A 22,982-nucleotide genomic window follows, 5' to 3' on the forward strand; every position below is an offset into this window, starting at 1 on the left:
ATGTCATGTAAGTGACCGATCTTCAAGCTCAGAATGCGTTGTGAGTTGTAGACCTGCTATTTTTGCTATTATGCTATAGGCCTACACAGTTTGCCTGTAATGACCTGCCCAAAATAGGCGCACCAGGTTGAAAGTGTAAAAAGAAAGAAAATCCATATCTTGGCCTCCCTCTGTTCCGATGCTGTTCTTTTCATCCTGGTATGTTATATACTGTACTGCTTCTCCCCTCGCTGTGAGTGGGCAGTATGTTTGTCAGTATTCAATAGACAAATTGAAGTGTATGCAATCGCCCAGCTCACTATACAGTAGGAAAGACCATGAGGATGGAATGGACCCAAAAAGCCTATGCCCATCACAGCCCTGCACACCTCCACAGATATTCAAGCCGCCCACACACACACACACACACACACACACACACACACACACACACACACACACACACACACACACACACACACACACACACACACACACACACACACACACACCTCCACAGACACACACACACACACACACACACACACACACACACACACACACACACACACTCACATAGCTTGGAGCGCTCCAAAAGCCTGGTGAGTCACCCTACTTAAAGCAAGCCCTGAAATAGACACTTGTAATGGGCCGATCTCTCTCACGTGGTCTGTTCATGGTAGCGAATTGACGTACTTACTCTTAACCACTTAAACCCTATATACTGTACTCTGTTGTTCAGGGTACCCCAGGGGTCTTTATTCTGTGTTCATGGTAAATGGTAAAATGGTGCATTTATATAGCGCTTTTATCCAAAGAGCTTTACATAGATTGTGCATTACATTCACCCATACATTCATACACCGAGGGCGGAGGAAACCATGCAAGGCACCTGCTCATCGGGAGCAATTAGAGGTTCAGCGTCTTGCTCAAGGACACTTCGACACTAACTCTTCTGGGGGAGCCCGGGATCAAACTGGAAACCTCATGCCTTCCATCCGGCCGCTCTACCTGCCACTCTACCCCTGAGCCACTGCCGCCCCACGCTTTCACTCACTGCCACATCCTCCCGTACGATTTCCTGAGACCGATTTCTAAGGTGCCCTCATATGTTCCAGGGTCAAACCTAACTAAGGTGCCCTGTATGTTCCAGAGTCAAACCTCACGAGAGCTTGCGTTCTTTTCGTTCTCATGTGTCCAATGGCTCAGACGAATGCGACACATTTTTTTCATGCAAATGCTGGACCTGTTTGACGGAAGGCACGCAGCCATGTGGTGCCAACCTGCAGGTGGGAGACAGCAGGAGCACCACGTACTTGTCTGAGCTTACATGAGTGTGACAGAATGCTGGTGTAACTCAGCGGTCACAGGTCTGCTCTTAGAACTCTCGCTTGTATATGGCCGTGGGTCTGGTTAAGAGAACTCTCATTTGTATAGGGGCCGTGGCGTATATTGCATGTGTGTGGAAGTGTATGGCAGCAGATAAGTGTGCATGTGTGTGTGCGTGTGTGTGTGTGTGTGTGTGTGTGTGTGTGTGTGTGTGTGTGTGTGTGTGTGTGTGTGTTTGTGTGTGTGTGTGTGTGTGTGTGTGTGTGTGTGTGTGTGTGTGTGTGTGTGTGTGTGTGTGTGTGTGGGTGCGTGCTCAAGCATTTGCATGTTGATGTGTTTGTGTGTCATATACAGTATACGCGCAAACAACACTATATGTGAATAAGGACGTTGGGCCCATAGTACAACAGTGTTCCTACAGACCACAGCAACACCTGTACACTTGGCAGTCTGTCTACCCTCACCATGGTTACGGCTGCCACGGCGACAGGGCTGAGGTTGCTGAGACAACCGGCACTTCTAGCAGCGCTCAGAGCAATTAAAGCACTTTTAGCTTAGGGGTCAGTAGGTATCATTGTTACGCTCGCTACAAAACAAAAGGAATATATTACTCGTTACCCCTACTCTTTTCAATAGTAATATTATGACTTCACTACCTGCGTGAGTGAAATTAATACGATCTTAGACTGGGATCAAGTCAATTTGCAGGTTGCTGATCCAGTTTTTGTCTAGAACAGATATGAAAATGGAGCGTGCATGAATTTGTGTGTGCGAATTACCAGATACAGTAGGGGGGCCTACTGTATCCCCCAGACATCGGGAGCTTTCCCCAAATATGTAGCCCACTGCCGAGCGACGTTATTTGGGAAAGGAATACACTTTGATGGAAGTTGAGCTGAAGAAATAATTCATGGAGATGACTATCTCTTCAACTGCCGACATCTGAACAGCTAAACATATAAGATTTCTAAATAAATGATCTGAAAACTAGTCGAGTTTGCAGCGTTTTTGGTAAGAGTGGAACTCAACAGCTCATACTAAGCAGAGGACCCTCCAGAGTCCTTTGCTTAGCATGAGCCAGATATCAAATGACGGACACGTCATTGCCGGCTGCACACACAGAGAGAGGCTGTATTTGTGACAAGCACTGCAGCATCTGAAGAAGAGAATGAAAGGGCTGTGAGGGGTAATTGTAGGCATGGCTTATCCTGTGTGTGTGTGTGTGTGTGTGTGTGTGTGTGTGTGTGTGTGTGTGTGTGTGTGTGTGTGTGTGTGTGTGTGTGTGTGTGTGTGTGTGTGTGTGTGTGTGTGTGTGTGTATATGTTTTCTCATGCCAATAAAGCCCTTTGAATTGAATTGAATTGTGTGTGTGTGTGTGTGTGTGTGTGTGTGTGTGTGTGTGTGTGTGTGTGTGTGTGTGTGTGTGTGTGTGTGTGTGTGTGTGTGTGTGTGTGTGTGTGTGTGTGTGTGTGTGTGTGTGTGTGTGTGTGTGTGTGTGTGTGTGTGTGTGTGTGTGTGTGTGTGTGTGCATGTGTACTACAAGATAGTCATTCATATTTAAAGCTCCATTCCATGAGCACAGTATGGAGCCAACACTGCTGAAATGTTATCTGTCTGAAAATATAATTTCACTGTGAAATGTACAGTACAATCTGAGGTTGAAGTTCCAGCAAGGACCGACATTATGTGAAAACATGTCCCTTACCTTAACAAAAAGACAGAGTCTAGCAATGGCACGGCTTCCCCGTGCAATTGAAAAGGCTTCCAAACAGTTAACAAAATGTGCAGTTACAGTATCTGACTAACTGTCTTGAATCCCCCTACATATACTAGCCTTCCCTTCACTGTACTGTATGCACGTACAGTACAGTAGCCGCGTGAGCTGAACTGTGTGGTTTACTGCAAGCATGCAATATGGGCTGAGCTGTGATTGACATAGCAGAGCTACAGTAGAGTTAGGATCCGGAACCGGAGGAACTACAGGAACCGGATCCAACATTGAGGAACCGGAATCAGTCTGCTATACAATTGCAATACCAGTGATTCTCAGACTTTTTAATTTCAAGGACCACCGTAGCTCTGAGAGTGTACAAATGGAACCAAATGCCCCGTAAGGGAACCGTTAAGGAACCGGAATCGTAAAAATCCTAAAGGATCCCAACCCTAGTGTGAGCTGAGCTGTATGGTTTACTGTATGCAAGTACTGTAGCAGCATGCATACAATTTTTACCTAATAGGAACAGTATGTGAGAATGCTGCTCATTGACTATACATTTCAGCATTCAGCACGATTGTGCCCTCTAAGCTTCAGGACGCATCACCGCCCTGTGCAACTAGATCCTGAACTGACAGAAAGACCCCAGGTCATGCAGACTGGTACCAGCACCGGCTGGTCACAGCACATGTGCACCGTCGTCATGGTGGCAAGTCAACAGTTCTTCTTCCTCCACAGACTGAGGAGGTTCGGCATCGACTCCAGGACACACATCTTCTACAGGTGCACCATAGAGCAGGGGTCTTCAACAGGGGGTCTGGGAACCCTAGGGGGTCCTCAGAGTTACTACAGGGGGGCCGTCTAATCTTTGTGTGATATGATGTATTTTTTTGCGTTAACCCTCTTGAACCCTAGCATCCCTTTTCTGAGGAGAACTTTAGCCAAAAATAGCAGATCTACAATGCCTCTCACTGCGAGGCGTTGTGAGCTTGTAGATTGGCTATTTTTGGCAAAGAGGTATAGGTGTTGTAGACAGAGTATACATGGGCAACTAGCGGCCGGGGGGCCACATGCGGCCCCCACCTTCACTTAATGCGCGGCCTGCAGGTTAATATCAGAATACTGATATATTATTGATTTCAGCTGTTACAATTCCAAACATGACCCGCTTTAATTACTTCAGTCTATATTAGTAGCTTAATGACTAGAATTCAAATTCTATTGTCTTTTTTATGTCCAATGTATTTGTATTTAAGCTCATAACATTAACATAAGTATAACTAAATGTATTTGAAATTACTTTTCAGGATTCCAATTCAAAAATAGCATCCAAAAAAATCAGGATTCCAATTAAAAAATAGCAAAAATAGCAGATCTACAAGCTCATAACGCGTAGTACTGCGACGCGTTTTGAGCTTGTAGATCGGCTATTTTTGCTACTTTTGTGTGACATAGAATGGCAAAGTATGGCATTCATTTAAAAAAATGATGGAGATAAGAGGTGTCTGCCCGACAGTATATGCAATGTGGCCCTCTGGAGTGAGTGTGGAATGGCCCTCTCCATCATCAAAGTTGCCCACCCCTGGAAAAAAGAGCAGACCAACAAAAAAAAATCATCAAAATTCATCTCTCTCTCAGCTAGGGGGTCCGTGGCCTGAAAAACGTTGAAGACCCTTGCCATAGAGAGTATTTTGACTGGCTGCATCACTGCCTGGTACGGAAGATGCTCCTGCACCCGCGACCACAAGACTCTACAGAGGAAGCAGCACATCATGCAGGACCTCTCTACACCCAGAGTAAGGCCCAGGGGCCAGTTGCACCACCTCACACTAAGTTCAAACTTAGCCTAGTTATAGCTTAAATGGCTTTTAAAAGACCCATTTAGCCGGGAAAGTATCTGTGTCATTTTAGATTTCTTTGGCTATTCAAAAATAGCAGATATACAAGCTCATAGCGCGGCACCGAGTGCCGCGCTATGAGCTTGTAGATCTGCTATTTTTTTTTAAATGTGAACATTTTGTGCAAATCTTTAAATATATATATTTAAAGATTTTCACACATTTTCACGATTTAAAAAAAAATAGCAGATCTGCAAGCTCGCTATGAGCTTGTATATCTGCTATTTTTGAATAGCCAAAGAAATCTAAAATTACAGAGATGCGTCCCCAGATTGACTGGATTATTAAGCTATAACTAGGCTAAGTTTGAATTTTGTGTGAGGTGGTGCAACTGGCCCCAGAGGATCAACATATCCCAGTCACCCCAGTAATGGACTGTTCACTCTGTTACCATCTGGAAAACGGTAGTCTGGACCAATCTAGTAGGGACAGGGACAGTTTCAATCCTCAGGCCAAAGACTTCTTAACTCCTAACTATGAAACCCACATCCACCGTGTGGATTCAACTTGAAGTTGAAATTCACACATGTACTGTACGCAAGCACGCACAGACGCACACACACACAGGATTGCTCCTCTGCCCTGAGACATCCCACAAATCATCATTAAGGCTGGCTGTACTGAGGGGATTGAACAGACATTTGGGGCATATACTGTACTAATTGGAGAGCCCTACTGAAATCCAGCCACACATTTTAAGGTCATGTCTGGGTCTCCAACCATGTCTGCTGAAGTTGCTCCGAATTTAACCAATAACAATTATCTATTGATGAACAACAAGCACTCCAAGTCACCTTGTAAAAAGCTATATCCAGTGTGTGTGTGCGCGTGCGTGTGTGTGTGTGTGTGTGTGTGTGTGTGTGTGTGTGTGTGTGTGTGTGTGTGTGTGTGTGTGTGTGTGTGTGTGTGTGTGTGTGTGTGTGTGTGTGTGTGTGTGTGTGTGTGCGTGCGTGCGTGCGTGCGTCCGTGCGTGCGTGCGTCCGTGCGTGCGTCCGTGCGTGCGTATGTCCTTGTGCACATACCGTATGAGGTGAGATATAATTTCACAATGCAATCTCAAACACACACACACACACACACACACACACACACACACACACACACACAGACAAAAACTCTCTCTCTCTCTCTCTCTCACACACACACACACACACACACACACACACACACACACACACACACACACACACACACACACACACAGTATATGACATGAAATTGAAATGGTGAGTAGCAACGTCAGCCCAGGTCTTTCCATCCTCAGCAGATCCCATTCCCAACAGATTGGTTCTGAGAGTCAGAGTCACAACGCTGGGTTTATGACACCCAGCAAATGCCACCTTTTCAACGGCAAGGTCACAGCTGTCAAAAAGTGTCGGGCAAAATAGCCATTTCCACCTTAAAAAGACCCTTTGATGCAAAGTAACCCATACATTGGTGATCTTTAAGGGTGAACATGTGAGGGTGAAGACAAGCTTTCAATTAGACTGACATGCAGTTAATACCATGCATTTTGCAACTCCATGGTTGACCGGAGTCCCCCGGGGCTCTATAATAGTGTGTTGTTTTGTTTTCGCTCTACATTAAATATCTTCGCAGAAAATAGCAGACCTACAAGCTTGTAGATCTGTTATTTTCTGCGAAGGTTTTCCCTCAGAATATGGATCCTGGGGTTTAAAGGGATAGTTCACCCAAAAACATATTTTATTATGTTAGTCACCCCAAGGTTGAATTATTTTTTGTTTTTATATTATTCTTTGATGACCAGCGGACCGGGAGGCAGTGGTTCCAGTAGGAGAAAGAAAGGAGACTCTTTGTGACCGCTGCCGGTCATCAAATTATTGGCTTAGGAATGCGACAAAAACAAAAACATATCCATGAACTATCCCTTTAAGTTGTTGAAGGGTGACAGCACGCTATCATCATTGCTAGCTAGATTATGTGTTCCCACTTCTTTCTGAGCGTCTGTCCCGAGAGACGACAGGATTGATGGAGGCTATATTCATGTCTGCAGGATTCATTCATCAGCAGTGGGTTAGAAGGTCACTCAAAGAGACTCACAACACTTAGAGGGGATATAAACTTGTCTGACACAAATCCCCCTCCACTCAGCCATGCATGGCTAATAACTGTCAGAGGATGTGTGTAATAAAAACGGTGAGCATGTTATTTGTCCCTCCGGTCCAATCCATCTTCCACATAGCTAATCAGCTATGTTAATGACAGCAAAGGTCAATGCAGCAGTAGACATGCATCTTCACTCACACACGTGCAAAAACACAGACACACACATACATGCACACACACGCACACACTCACCACTTCTCTTCAATTAGTATGTATGTCCCTGCATGCACCCAACAAATCCAGTCTCCTCGTAGAGAACTCAGCTCGTCTGTCTCACTCGTTTTGCACTGTACTGTGTGCTTGAATTTTGCTTTTGAAGAATCCCTAAGGTGGTGGTGATGGGGGCGGTGTGTGTGTGTGTGTGTGTGTGTGTGTGTGTGTGTGTGTGTGTGTGTGTGTGTGTGTGTGTGTGTGTGTGTGTGTGTGTGTGTGTGTGTGTGTGTGTGTGTGTGTGTGTGTGTGTGTGTGTGTGTGTGTTTGTATTACTATACTTGCGAGGACCAAGTATAGTAGAATTTGAAGAAATATACACTGTGACTTGTGAGGACCGTTTTCCTGATCCTCACAAGACAAATGGTTGTTTTATAGTTAAAAAAAATATATATTTTACGTTTACAATTAGAAAAGCATTCAGGTTAGGATTAGACATTTAGAGGTCAGGTTAAGGGGTTAGAATTAGAGTTAAACATGATTTATACTTGATTTATGCTCCAGTGTCATGCACCGAAAAATAGCTGATCTATAAGCTCACAACGCGTCGCGTTGTGGGCTTGTAGATCTGCTGTTTTTCGGCTATTGGCAAAATATATATATTTTAAATGGCATTCATAAAATGCCTGTCCTAAAGCGTTGATGTCCTCACAAGTATAGTAATACAAACGTGTGTGTGTGTGTGTGTGTGTGTGTGTGTGTGTGTGTGTGTGTGTGTGTGTGGGGGGGGGTCTGCTCAGCGAGCCCTCCAACAATGCATGACTCACACGCTGCAATCAATCTCCGTCTGCACAGAGATACAGGGGGCCCTGGGTGGTTGAGAGCAGCACCACTACGGACCTCCAGACACCACTGAGTGGGAGGAGGGTGTGAGTGTACACTTTACTGTGGGAGTTCCCCTCCAAACTGGGATCTGAAATCTGTTCCAGAGGAAACTAATGAGCATTGTGCTAAAACAAAATATCATATGTCAGCGTGGCCTCAACAACAACAACTGAGAAATGTACAATGGTTCCTCAGGGTGTGGAGGAGTGTTTTTCTCAGTATGGGAGAAGGACGGGAGCTCTACAGCATCTCTCTGTCTGCATGTGTCTCTGTCTCAGTGCTTGCTTGTCTCTCTGTCTCTCTGCCTGCCTGTCTCTCTGTCTCATAACCTGCCTGTCTCTCTATCTCTCTACCTGTCTGTCTGTCTTTCTTTCTGTCTGTCTGCCTGCCTGTCATTCTATCTCTATTTCTTGGCCTGCCAGTCTCTCTGTCTGCCTTTCTCCCACACACCCATATGTCCCTTGATGCACTCCAGGGATGTACACAGCTCGTGGGAGATTTAGTGCCTGTGAAATTGAGCAGTATTTATGCTACTGCGAATGAGAGAGAGAGAGAGAGAGAGAGAGAGAGAGAGAGAGAGAGAGAGAGAGAGAGAGAGAGAGAGAGAGAGAGAGAGAGAGAGAGGGAGAGAGGGAGAGGGAGAGAGGGAGAGAGAGAGAGAGAGAGAGAGAGAGAGAGAGAGAGAGAGAGAGAGAGAGAGAGAGAGAGAGAGAGAGAGAGACAAAGTAGTATACTGTAGGAAAAGGTAACAAGGTTAAGAAAAAGAAAAAAAGGAATAGAGAGACCCATCACAAACAATTTAGTTCAATGTCTGGGGTTCAACTATTGGCTGAGGATCCTCAAAAGACATCACATTAGAGGAGATGCTTGTCTATTTGCTTAGAGAAGAACGGCTAAGGCATTAGGCTCCATTAGAGGGAGAGGGAAAGGGACCACATTGTTAACTATTCCATCCATTTAACTCTCAGTTAAAAACTAAATACAAAAATAAATAAACAATGGCATTTTGTTGCCTCATTAGGTGGGTAATTTATTTTGTTTCAAATTTGACGTTGGACAAACCCCTTGAGATGCTTGAGAGATCTCATTGTCAAGGGAGCCCTCGTGGAGTTAACAAACTTTTAAACAAACACAAAAACAACAGCAGCACAAAACAATCAAAATAGTATCATCAACTAGAAAAAGTGCTCCTCGGAGCACAGGTCTCCGCCAGGTCACGTCGTTATTGTGGCCTCCTGGTGGCGCTATAATAGGACAATGTGAAAAGGGTGGCATTTCTTCCTCTGCCTAGTGGGAATGAGCGTGCATTCATGATTTGAGGCATTTTGTTGCAAAAATGTGTTTTGCTAAATTAGACCTGCTGGTGGCGCTATAACAGGGCAATGTGAAAAGGGGGTCATTGCGTCCTTGGCCTAGTGGGAATGTGTGTGCAAATTTTCACGGAAATCACACGCTGCGTTCATGATTTGAGACATTTTGTTCAAAACGGACCAATCCTGCCAACTTTGGAAGCCAACCTTAGCCAATCAGGATGTAATATGAAATATCGGACAGATCCGTCTTGATCACATGACTATAGAGATACTGTGTACCGGTTTGCGTGATATTTGGATAAAATCTGTAGGAGTAATATCCAAAAATGTGTTTTGCACAAATCGGCCTCCTGGTGGCGCTATAACAGGCCCATGTGAAAAATTTGGGGCAGAGGTTCTGCTGTGGCATCGAGGGAGTGTGTGTGTGCAGTTTCACAGCGACTGGGGCAACGGTGGCGGAGATTAGCTGGTAACAGACAGAAGGACGGACGGACACACACACGGACGGACGGACGGAGGGTAAAACATACTCTCTCGCCATGCCTTCGGCCTGGCGGAGACAACAAGGACACACACATAAGGGCTCTCCCTCCATCCCGGAGAACAGCTATCACAGCTACTTCTGTTTCCCGCCTGGGTCGCAGAAGGTCCTCGATTTGCATCCTTGAGCAAGACACTTAACTCCTAACTGCTCCCTGAGGTGCTGCCCCTGTAGCTGCCCACTGCTCCTGATACTCACTCTGGGCCAGTGGTTCTCAACCAGTGGTCCGGGGACCACCAGTGGTCCTTGAGGAGGTTCCAGGTGGTCCCCAGCTAAACGATGGAAAGTTACCAAATTGACCCTGTAGATCTATAGCTCTTGAGAGTTAAATTATTGTTAAACATCTGCATTACTTAATTTGCAATAAGTCTACACAATTAGAGAATGTAGAATAATTGTTATTTTCTCCTATGGCACCCACATCAATACAGCATGGAATTGTGGACAAAATCTTATCCAACGATAACAAAATATTAAACGTTTTGGGTCTGAGAGGCTAAATCTCATCATTTAATAGTGGTCCGTGGCTCAAATGCAGAATAAATAATGGACCTTGATATGAAAAGGGTTGAAAACCACTGCTCTAGGCTATTGTCTCCGGTCGTTTCTCTCTACACCTCCAATCTGGTTCCTAGCGGAGCCCCCACAGCCTGCTGAATAAACACTTTACCTGGGCAGCAGTTCAGAGCCTGGCCCAGACCAAAACGGTCCAGGCAGGGGGTAGAGGATTTCCAATAAGCCTCTACAATCATCCCTCTCTGCAAATATCCCTCCATCTGCGCATCAGCGCTAGCAGGTGCAGAGGGAAGGCCCGATCCCTCCATCACTCACTACTCTGACAGAGGAGGGAGGAAGAGGAGAGGGGAGACTAGACATGCAGGCATACATTAGGAACTGATAGATGCCATTCTATAAACTAGACCAGTGCTTTTCATACGAAGGTCCATTATTTATTCGGCATTTGAGCCACGGACCACCATTTGATGAGATTTAGCCTCTCAGACCCAAGACTTTGAATATTTTGTTATCGTTCGATACAATTTTGTCCACAATTCCATGCCATTATGTGGTACCAATAGGAGAGATAACAGGCAAACGTTGTCAAATCAAAATAACAATTATTTAATTAACCACTTGAACCCCATATGGGTAACCGGAGTCCCTCAGGGCTCAATACTAGAGTATTTTCTGTTTACTGTTATGGTGGGGAAAGCTTTCGCTGAAAATAGCCGATCGACAAGCTCACAATGCTATTTTCAGCGAAAGCTTTCCCCACAATACGGATGCTGGGGTTTAAGTGGTTAAGTAATGCAGATGTTTTTTTTTAAGATATTTTTTGGGCTTTATCTGTCTTTATTTGAGAGGAAAGTAGGCTGACAGGAAATGGGGAGAGGCCGCCGGGATCGGGAGTCGAAACCACGACTCACTGTAAGACTGGTTTACCAATCTATGTGGTTAGCGCCTGGACCGCTAGGCCAGCAGGCACCCCTGTAATGCAGATGTTTAACAATAGATTTAAACCAAATGAAAACCATCTCAAGACTTAAGAGTAAGGGATTAATTTTGTTTACCAACTCTCCATCACCTGGAACCTCCTCAAGGACCACTGGTGGTCCCTGGACCACTGGTTGAGAACCACTGAACTAGACTGTCAGGATAGCCAGAGATGTACAGCAGCAATTACACTATTTTCCACATCTCAACGAGAGCTGACAGGACAGTACACAGGTAGTAGGTCTCTCTTCCTCATTCTGCTAGAGATACCAGCTCTGCTGTTACACCAGAAGAGTCATTTAGCATCGCACAACGCCCACATGCACGGCTGTGTGGATGACAAGGAGCTGTCTTGTGCCGTCAACGTGAGGGTTAGCAGGGCTGAGTTACACAACACAACGCAGTTTAACAAGCTTTGTTCCTCATTACAGCACACAGTATAGCTGCTGAGATTCATGACAAAGTGAAGACCAAACATCTGTTTCCGCAACAAAAAACATGACAGCTGACACACAACCCAGGGACTGTCCCTCTCTCCTCCTCCACCGCACCAAGCTTGTCCCTCGTCCCCACCAGGCAAGTCATATTCTAACACAAGTCATAACTGTCAAACCCACACATCTTAAGTTGGACCCAGCTGCCAGAGCCTCCTGAGAATGAAGAATTATTTTAAATGTGCAGTAAGTCTGTGAATTCAAAGCAGGACTCAGAACAGCAGCTGAAAGACAATGAGGCTAACACAGGCGTGTATGCGTGTGTGCGCTTGTGTGTGCGTGGGCCTTGGTGTATACCTCACGGTCAAAAGAGCTATAGGTGTGAATGCTAAACACTAAAATATGGACCCAAATGGACCATTTGTACACTCAGGTCTAAAAGACACTGAGAGATTTAACTGTAATCCTCAGATCCGAGGGTGAAGAGACCACATGCCTCACATGTACACAAACACAAACAGACAGTTACAAACACACTCACTGACAGTCAGTACGACTCCGTATCCCACTGTTCTGGTCTCTATCAATCAATTAATCAATCAGTCAATATGCAGTTCATAAAAGTACTTCCAAAAACATAGTCAAATTTTACAGGTCAGCTCCACGCAAATAAAAACGAGATATTGAGTGAGAGTAAATTTAAACTAAAATGCACAATGGTAAAAGTACATATTGTTGCTGCCGGTTGGAAACCTCATACAGTGTATATGTCCAAAACTGTTACTTTTCAGGATTCAAATTCAAAAATACTTTTACTAGGGCATTCATTTACAAAAAAAGTTAAATATGGAGATAAGAGGTTTCTGCCCGACAGCAACGATATGCAGCACTGATCTGGGACCAGATTGCTGTGGGCAGTTCTACTTCCCCGGAACTCCTGCTGAGAAGGCAGACCTCCAAATTCATCAAACCAGTGGCTGGCAGGCAGCGATCCAGGAGGAATGCTGCTGAGTGAAACATGCATTAACCACTTACGCCCCATTTCATACTATGGCTAATCGAACATAGCCGATCTACAAGCTACAAGCTAAGTGAGCTAAGTGACAAATTTGAGTACTTTTACTTTGGTACTTTAAATACATCTTCATGCTAATACTTTTGTACTTTTACTCAAGTCATTTTTTTAATACAGGACTTTTACTTAATACAGGACTTTTTATATTGTGGTATTGTTACTTTTACTTAAGTAAAAACAAAACTACTTCTTCCACCACTGCCGCTCAGTGGGTTTTCTCTGCTATCATTGTTTTCTTCTTAACAAATATCTGTCCTGTCCCCAAACGTCCAAAGGGAGAATTGACACGCTGTTCAGCTGACTATTTTTATGTCCCGTGAACCCCGAGGACAAAACCGGTCAGCACAGCTGTGAACAGACAGCTGACACGGCAGCTACACAATAAAAACACAACTCCCATGAGTCTGATTGACACGAGCCACCAGGTCTGTAATGACAGTTTGACCTCCAATCCCCAACCAGCCCATGCCTCCTCACTCTCACATCCCAGATGAGACTATGTTTTTGGGGCGTTCTTTCTGGCAGACATGGCAATGTGTTGTGGTGTGATGTGTGCACGTGTGCATGTGTGAAAAATAGATGGAGAGGGCCGAAAAGAAAGTCTCCAGGAAACAAACGTTTCTTCGTCCAGTTTCCCCATGCAAGCTAATCCTCCAGGGCTAAATCCTCATCGTGGCCGTAAGCACAACAGAATAGCACAGTTTTTCATTTCATTGGATTATTAATACGTACCTATTTATGCCCATGGAGTGATACTGTAGCTTTGCATGTGCTGCAATGAATAATACATTAAATGCATCTGATGAAGCTCTTTCTCTTGTTATACTGTATATGCGTGTGCGCATGCACACACGCTGTGTGTGTGTGTGTGTGTGTGTGTGTGTGTGTGTGTGTGTGTGTGTGTGTGTGTGTGTGTGTGCATGTCCTTGTGCACGTACCGCATGAGGTGAGACATAATTTCCCAATGCAATCTCAAACACACACGCAGACAAAAACTCTCTCTCTCTTAGGAACAAAGCACACACACACACACACACACACACACACACACACACACACACACACACACACACACACACACACACACACACACACACACACACACACACACACACACACACACACACAGTAAATAGACAGAATGAAGGAATGTATATCACATTATGGATAACCGCTTCAAAAATGTTCAGAGGCATTCAGAGGCATAAAATATAACCCATCATTTCTCCCTATCTGCAGTAAATATTGCCACATACTGACATTAAGCTTTCAACAATGCAATGACTTGGAATTCACATCAGCATATTTCAGTAACATAAGGATAAAACTTTATTACTGTAACCCCAGAGGGGGAATTTGGTTGTACAGTAGCAACCAAAACAGGTACAGCAACAATATAGAACTATATAAAAGTAGGATATCATGTATAATGAACAACTCGAAAGGTCCTAGAGCCTCCAATAAAAGGGAATAACTAAAAGAGCGGTGTTTCACCAAGATGGGTGTGGTTTAGCAGGATGTAGCAGTGCACGCTTCTGAACAACAAGGTAGGCACACTCTCTTCTGTTTACATTATGTACTGTAGCTAGATAGTGTGATGTTAGCTAGGATAATGTTTGAATGTATTGAAATAATTAATGTTTTTTATAACAAACTAGACCATACCCGGTCGACGCATCCGTGGGGGGATATGCGCACATGATCTGGCAACCCGGGAGGCAGTTCGTCCCATAGCTGGGCAGCCCCGTAACCATGGCGACATTCTTTGACACAAAAGCGCTAATAAGAAGCTGAGATTTGATGAAATTGAAAAACGGGCTTCACAGTTAAGTTCAGATGGCATTTACTGTACAACATTACTTGACAACAAGGCAAGGTGTGCCGACAACAAGGTCTTGAGCCATGTGAGCGTGCCTCAACTTGCATATCAATAGGGTTGGAATATAATCTATTAAAATCTATATAGCATTTGCACATACTCTAGTAGGCTTCATCAATATTGATATGAAACTTGGTTCAGCAACCTTGTTAATCTTCAATGTAGCTAACTTAGCTTTGATTATAGCCAGTGGTGGAAAGTAACTAAGTTCATTTACTCAAGTACTGTACTTAAGTACTTTTTGAGGTACTTTTACTTTACTGGAGTATTTCCAATTGTCAGTACTTTTACTGCTACTCCACTACATCACAGAGGCAAATATAGTACTTTGACTCCACTACAATTATTTGAAAACTTTACTAGTTACTAGTTACTTTGCAGTTATAAATTATTACATTATAAAACATACATTAACCACTTTAGCCCTATTTTATACATAGGCTATTTGAGAATAGCCGATATACAAGCTCACAACGCGTCGCATCGCGACGCGTTGTGAGCTGTACTTTAGGTATATTTTGCTGTACTTTAGGTATATTTTGATGCCAATACTTTTGTACTTTTACTCAAGTAAATGTTGATTTCCGGACTTTTACTTGTAACGGAGTAGTCTTCTACATTGCAGTATTGATACTTTTACTTAAGTAAAACATTGGAGTACTTTTACCACCACTGATTATAGCTTGACAAGATGAGCCCATGTGAGCTGTAAAGAACGTGAGGGGCAGTCCCCAGGTGAAACACTGCTGGGTTTTAGGGAGTCCCTCAATTAAAATGTCATATCAGTATCGGTACAGTGTGTGCATTATTGCTGCAAGGAGGAACATGAGATGTGTCTTTCAATGTGCCTGGACTTGACCGCTGCATAACCTATGTGGTGTCCCATGTGCCCGAGCGGAACTACACACACATCCTATCAACTGCTAATAATTCATTTCCGTCCTCGAGGACTGCCCAGGATGAATCACACACACACACTCTCTCTTTCTCTACACCGTCCTCATCTATCCTGTATTGATCGGGCCGACGGGCCTCTCTGCAAGTCTGCGTGGTGCTCAGTTCATCGATCAGGGCTCGCACAGAGATCAGATCCTCTCACACTCCTGTTTGGAGGATCCTCTGAGAGTTGGGGAAATACTGACCGCCCAGATTGGAGTGACAACACAAATTGCCTTTTCGATGGATCCTAATTAGGCTTAATAAAAGGCTTTCTTTTGGGATGCTTGGTTGGTTTGGGCATAACATTAAATGCAAAGCTGGTTGCTCATTAATCTAAATGAATCTAATTCTAACTTCCAAACTAGTCACTACAGTGTTTCGTATTGGAGCCTTCTCTGTTTTGAGGACAATTTCATTTCTTCTATGGATGTGATAGCCAAAGCTTAGCCACCACACACGTTTGATATCAAGTCACAGATGGAGGCCTTCAGGGGATTGTGAATGAAGCTCTAGCGATTCAGTGACGTCCTTATTATGAACCAAGTCAATAGCAGATTATGGTAATGTGATATAAGAGAGAACAGTGACTAATATGTTGTGTGAACATTGTATACTGTAGGATGCAGTATTTTTAGCTGCAGTAAGTAAAACGGGCAAATCCAGGAAGCTCTTCCTGTCATTATGTGTGTACAGTACAAGCACACAGAGGTACACACCTGCACATACATACATTAACAACAGCCACTACTAACAGGGGTGTTGCATAAAAGATCACGTATCACGTGATACACAGAATAGAAGTGCACTGATCTGTTAGACTGAACCATAGCGCTGTCACATCACACCTACAGTACAATGCTGTCACTGTCATTAATTTACTTCTAATGAACCAACAAGCAAATAAGACAGTCATCTACCATTTGCTTGCACACTATACACCCCTTCTCATCTCTTTCTCTCTCTCTCTCTCTCTCTCTCTCTCTCTCTCTCTCCCTCCCTTTTCTCCTATCATCCCTCTCTTCCTCTCTGCCCCCTCTCTCTCTTAATCTAACCACACATACATTCTCCTCTCTGCTTCCCTAGACAGGTGCCAGTGGTGTGTGTGTGTGTGTGTGTGTGTGTGTGTGTGTGTGTGTGTGTGTGTGTGTGTGTGTGTGTGTGTGTGTGTGTGTGTGTGTGTGTGTGTGCGTGCGTGCGTGCGTGCGTGCGTGCGTGCGTGCGTGCGTGCGTGCGTGCGTGCGTGTGTGTGTGTGTGTGTGTATGACTGTGCATGTGTTTGTATGTGACCCTGCATTTAAATTGTGTGTTGGTGTGTGCATGCATTTTGTATGTGGATGTGCGTTTTGTGTGTGTGCGTTTTGTGTGTGTGTGTGTGTGTGTGTGTGTGTGTGTGTGTGTGTGTGTGTGTGTGTGTGTGTGTGTGTGTGTGTGTGTGTGTGTGTGTGTCTGACTGTTCATAGGAGCCAGCTGATGGGTATCAGCCTCATCCGGAGCCTCATTCATCCCCAGGGACAAGGGTCCATTCACCTCTTGGCTTTTCACACGGCAGGTTCACACTGGACGCGGAAGCGCTGCGAATTGCTTCAAAGTGATGTTATGGCCCAAACAGGAGCCTGGCTGTTCAGCACATTTCTTATGTTGGAGCGTGTTGCTCCAACAGCTGTTGCAACAGCATCCTAACATTTATCTTTATGGGTGTTGTATTAGTGAAACATGCTCTGACTGTAGTACATCTCCCTGTATTCCTCCTCTTTAAATGCGAGTAAAATGTATTCCTCTCACTTTTCCTCTCTTTACAACAGAGGAATACTAACACAAATTTATAAAGTATTATTGTAATGATACAGCCTACAGCTTTTTTCTTGTTTCTGTTTGGTCAATACCAGGATTATCTTTGCCGTCATTCTGTCTGGAAAGTATTGATAATAATTGACATATTTAAACCTTAAGGGTGGTGTACGTGAGAGATAGCTCTATATTCCCCTAGTAATCATTGCAATAGTAAACAGAAAATCCAATTTCAAGTTGGGATGGGGGGGGGGGGGGGGGGGGTTGCAGACAGAATTGGAACTGGAACACTATTCAATTGAAGCTGATCTCTCTTCTGATTGGGTGAAATTGATGACCCACCTAAAAATGTGTTTTCTAGTGCAGGAGTGGAGAGGCAGGGAGACCCCTGTTACCGAACAAACACTGCAATGATTGCTATCAGAATAGAGCTTTAACCTTTTAACAAAAAAGGTTTTGTTTAAACCCAAAAAATATGACTTACAACACCATTATTAACATCTTTGTTTATCAAATTCTTATGTATTTCTTTTTGCTGCCCGGTGCTAAAATAGAAGAAGAAAAAGAACAGATGCCAAAACTATCACTACACTCCTGCTGAACACACAGAAGGTGTGAATGGTCCAATTGGTTAGCATGGTCCCCAAAAGGAAACTGGCTGGCACGCCCTGCACATCACAGAGCTCCCACGTCGAGTGTGAACCCGTCGAGTCGACATTCACAGACCCCTGGGAGCCATGGGTAGATTCCCACACACACAGTCACACTTGCGCGCGCGCGCGCACACACACACACACACACACACACACACACACACACACACACACACACACACACACACACACACACACACACACACACACACACACACACACACACACACACACACACACACACACACCTTATTCAACTCATTATTAACAGGCCCTTGAGCCTCTTTTCACACATGTAGAGGCAGATCCACCACAGCAAGCATCACAGCTAGCATCACAGCTAGCATAGCAAAGCTATTACAGAACAAGTGATGAACAGCAGGAAGATGTGTCAGACATTTGTTCCCTTTCTGGCCGATATTCGAGAAATGGTCACATGGACTGCCAACCAGGATATTCATGGCCTCCTCTGACATGCTGTCGCCACAAGGCAAACATGTCAACCTATGACGCCATCTTGTTGAGTGAGAGAGGTGAGTTCATAACAGAAACACAAACAAAGGACAACATGTAGATAGGACGACAATGGTGACAATGAACGACTGAGGTCAGAGGTCAAGGTTTAGTAGAACCTATTGACCCAGTGTCACAGAAATATATGCTTTTCTGATGCCAGTGAGTTTGTCCATGTTTTCGATTGGCCATATGCTTCCAACACTGCCCCTTTTATGCACACACAGCTAGATTAGAAAGTCCTGGGTTGCCAACGAGTTGATAAAAACCTTCATGTGGTTGTGACTGCTTAGTGTGATTGTGACTGCCAGGTTCAGTGAAGTCAGATAATGAAAATATATTCTGGGTATATTGAATTTGCTGCAGAACACAGGCCCCCTGTGGCGGCACATTCATATGTGTGCATGTTTACAGTATTCCTCCCCCCCCAAAAATCCATAAATTCATAAATTAAGTTGAAAATAAAAATGGGGGCTCCTCCAAGTGCCACAGTATAATTCAGACACCGCATTCCGCCTCTATGGTTTCATCACTATGGAGATAGTGTTTATACATGGCCATATATCGCGCCTACGCATCCTGCATGTGTAGCCGTCTCGGAGCTGGCTGCATGCTGTGACTCAGTCCGTAATGAAGCCTTTCTGTCCATCTCCCCTGCTGCTACAGACTGTGTGAGCCCACTAGCTCCATCCCTGGAAATACTGGACGCTCATCCTCCAGCCTGACCCTCATATACATCACATTCACACTGAAAAGAGCACTGTCACATTAATGAGACAGACGTGGTACTGTTTACATTCGGTAAGACAGCCCTTCCCCGAGTCCCCTCAGTGGGTGGGGCGGAGCTGATGGCAGATCCTTGTTTAGATCCTCCTCTCCCCCAACCCCTCCCTATCACGTCTGATGTGAACAACTGAAAACCATTTAGAGATAAAAAGGAGGTGGCTTTATCGACTTCACATGTACTGTAATAGGATTATGTGACACAACACTAAAGGTACAGATCAAGCCTCAAGTCTTACATAGGCTAGAGCGTTAGGCAATCACCCATTTAACAAACTGTGTTCAACGGCAGCCTGTTAGCAGAGCTGAACATTGATTGTCTAATCTAAAATAATCTGCTTCGTGCTGTTGGAAATCCACTTTATTTCCAATTCCAGCGCTCATAATTGAATTTGTCTGCAACCGTATTACATCTGAATTAGAATATCCTTTTCTTTTCATAGCTTCATCTGTCTCCCCCTTTCCTTGACAAAGTGCACAGACAAGCAGGTGGAGAGTGAATAAAATAAGGCCTTTAAAATCCAGACCTGGTTCATTTGCAGATGTTGTGATAAGCCAATAAACAATGGCTTAAAACTTTGCATGCATTTTGTATGTGTGTGTGTGTGTGCGTGTGTGTGTGTGTGTGTGTGTGTGTGTGTGTGTGTGTGTGTGTGTGTGTGTGTGTGTGTGTGTGTGTGTGTGTGTGTGTGTGTGTGTGTGCGTGCGTGCGTGCGTGTGTGTGTTTGTGCGTATGTATACGTGCATGCGTGTGTGCGTGCGTGCATGCGTGTGTGCATGTGTAGCAATCCGTGGCTTATTAGGAATTGCACTGAAAGATGTTTCTCGCTCTGTGCAGCGCATGCTGTTATTTACCTCAGGGTAAAGGCACGGGATCGTTTTTAAAAATTCATGCTAAAAAAACGATGACGTGTGTAAAACAAAATTCTGCATGGATCAGCCTATCTTTACAATAAAGTCTTACCGGGTTTGTATGATGACATAATGAAACCATGATATAATTGATGCACAGAGGGGGGGGGTCAAAAAAAACTGCCCGTGGGGGCCCCCTGGTGGTTTGTGACCCACTGCATTTAAAACGGATGAAACAGCTAAAATCCGCCTCTGCCGATGATGTGTAACTCTATGGTTTCCATGGAGAGCTTTATCCAATCAGCTGTGAGTCTGAGCCCCATAGTAGGCTAGCTTATACCCAAGGCTCTCCTCACTCAAAACACAAAACAATTCCTAGGCACAATGTTATTAATGAGATTATAACCCATACAGCTATTTGTTTTCCGTACTATCAGAAATACTTATGGCCTGCCTGTATAGCTTGATTTCAGTATATTTAAAAAAGAAAAAAGAAAAAGAAAAAACGGAGTCAAGCAACAGATTGAGGAAACATTCCAGCAGTGTGAAATGCATTCCACAGTATTTATGCAGTGAAGTCATGGTTTATATATTATATTGTACTCACAGGCATATGTCATGGAGAAGCTGTTCCCCATCTTGACCATATCCACCTGCGGCACCAGTTTGGGGATGTCCTGGTGATGGGAGAGCGCGAACCGAAACACCTCATATTCGTGCGATCCGGTTGGGAATAACCCTCCTGTAAGAGGACAAGGAATATCAGTGGTGTTAATATTATTGGGATATTTGAACCCAATAGACTCTCACTTTGATGATAATCGGGTTAGCATACTTGAGAATCACTCAAATGATGAAACAAGATGTGATCATGCGAGATCAAACTTATTATGAACAATTGTGTAGGCGACGATGAGTCTATGTTTCTGTAGGCGACGACTAGTCTATAATCGTGTGCTCCAAACAGCGGGCAGCGCAAACAAATCGTGACACAACGTGCACCGCACATTCTTACCTATATTGATGTTACTTGGAAAACTTGAGCTCGAACCCAAGCACATCCCCAGTAAACTGACGATGCAGAGGATGGCGAAGCTTCCCTGCATGTTTCCTTTTGCATTGGGCTTGAGGAGAACGAGCCAAAATCCAAGCATATATATAAGGTCTATCCGCGGTGGTTTTTTAAGTTAATTCCTCTCCCCTGATCTCCGCTCCGTTCGCCTCCACAGCTTTAGAGCTGCATTCACATCCCCATCGATTCCACGGTAAGAATGAAGCAAAATTTCGTTTAATAAATACACCCGATCGACAGTCAGTCTTCTCTTCTTCTATTCTCTTCTCTGTTTCTCTTTTGCTGCTGCTGATGTGGATGCTGTGCTGCGTGTCCTTGGATTGTGTTTAGACAGTGAGCGGTGACTTCAGTAGAACGCGCACAGAGCACCCACAAGTTGTACTGCTGGAGACGGACAGTGACGGTCTAATTCGCCGTTTCCCAAACAGTGGGTCGGGACACATTTGTGGGTCGCGTACACATTTCTTTTTTTTTTTTTACAATGTGGACAAGTTGTTGTGGGTCACCACCAGTAAATATCCCTAAAAACGTTTTGTTTCCTACATTTTGTTTTTAATTATTATTTTTATTTCAAAATATAAAAAAACAAAAATACATCTTTCGTGAATTAAAAACAAACTCAAAGATTTTTTTTTGTCAAAAGAATTTCATGAATACATCAAAGAAGATATAAGAAATTCCAAAACATTTTAAACACATTTTGAAGAATTAGTGAAAATAGCCGATCTACAAACTCACAATGTGGCCCGAAGCAACACATTGTGAGCTTGTAGATCTGCTATTTTCACTAGTTTTGGGTACTGGGCAAACATCTAATTTCTCTTTTGGGTCTCGAGCTAATGATGCTAACGATGCTGCGTGTCCTTGGATTGTGTTGTGACACTGAGTGGTGACTTCAGTAGAACGCGCACAGAGCGCACCACAACAAGTTGTGCTGGAGACGCATAGTGACGGTCTCATTTGAACGTCCCTAGTCAGTGGTAGAAATAGCCTAGGCTACTCTGTAACAAGTAAAAGTCCGGAATTCTACATTTACTTGAGTAAAAGTAAAAAAGTATTGGTATCAAAACGCATAGAAAGAGAGGTAGAAAAGTACTCATTATGCAGAATGAGTGGAAGCAAAAGCACTGAAAATTGGAAATACTCCAATAAAGTAAAAGTACCTCAAAATTGTACTTAAGTAGGCCTACATTCTACTTGAGTAAAATGTACTTCGTCACTTTATACCACTGATTAGTATTTCTTGGCTGGGCACTCACGAACAAATTAAGAGGCTACTTTATTTTGCCTATTTATTGTGTTGAGTTTGTGGAGCATATATATGCTAATGTGAAGAACCGATAATTAACCAATTAAGGACAAAACGTGCGTTACTCCCCCTTCAGACAGTTCAACAATGGGATTGACATGTTGTGTATATTGAGCTTTCATAATTGTATGATTAGGCCTATAGCGGGCATCCTTTTGTTTCCTCCATCCTCCTGTTTATAAAATACAATGCAGTTGTTTCTTTAACAGAGAGAGAGCAAGAGAGAGAGAGAGAGAGAGAGAGAGAGAGAGAGAG

The 22,982-nt window shown here is 44.0% G+C and overlaps 1 protein-coding gene across 1 annotated transcript in view; it reads right to left on the reverse strand.

The window, feature by feature from the left end:
• The window catches only part of LOC311033532 (glutamate receptor 1-like), a gene marked incomplete at its 5' end in the record, with an annotated part of 77,270 nt that extends 55,818 nt beyond the window's left edge, over positions 1–21,452 (reverse strand). The window contains 2 exons of the mRNA XM_084041085.1: positions 20,954–21,088; positions 21,362–21,452. Coding sequence (XP_083897211.1) covers positions 20,954–21,088; positions 21,362–21,452 — 226 coding nt within the window. The remainder of the gene's footprint in view (positions 1–20,953; positions 21,089–21,361) is intronic.
• Positions 21,453–22,982: the final 1,530 nt, after the last annotated feature.

This window comes from Gymnoscopelus microlampas (assembly GCF_963454915.1).
Source record: "Gymnoscopelus microlampas genome assembly, chromosome: 18".
Classification (NCBI taxonomy): domain Eukaryota; kingdom Metazoa; phylum Chordata; class Actinopteri; order Myctophiformes; family Myctophidae; genus Gymnoscopelus; species Gymnoscopelus microlampas.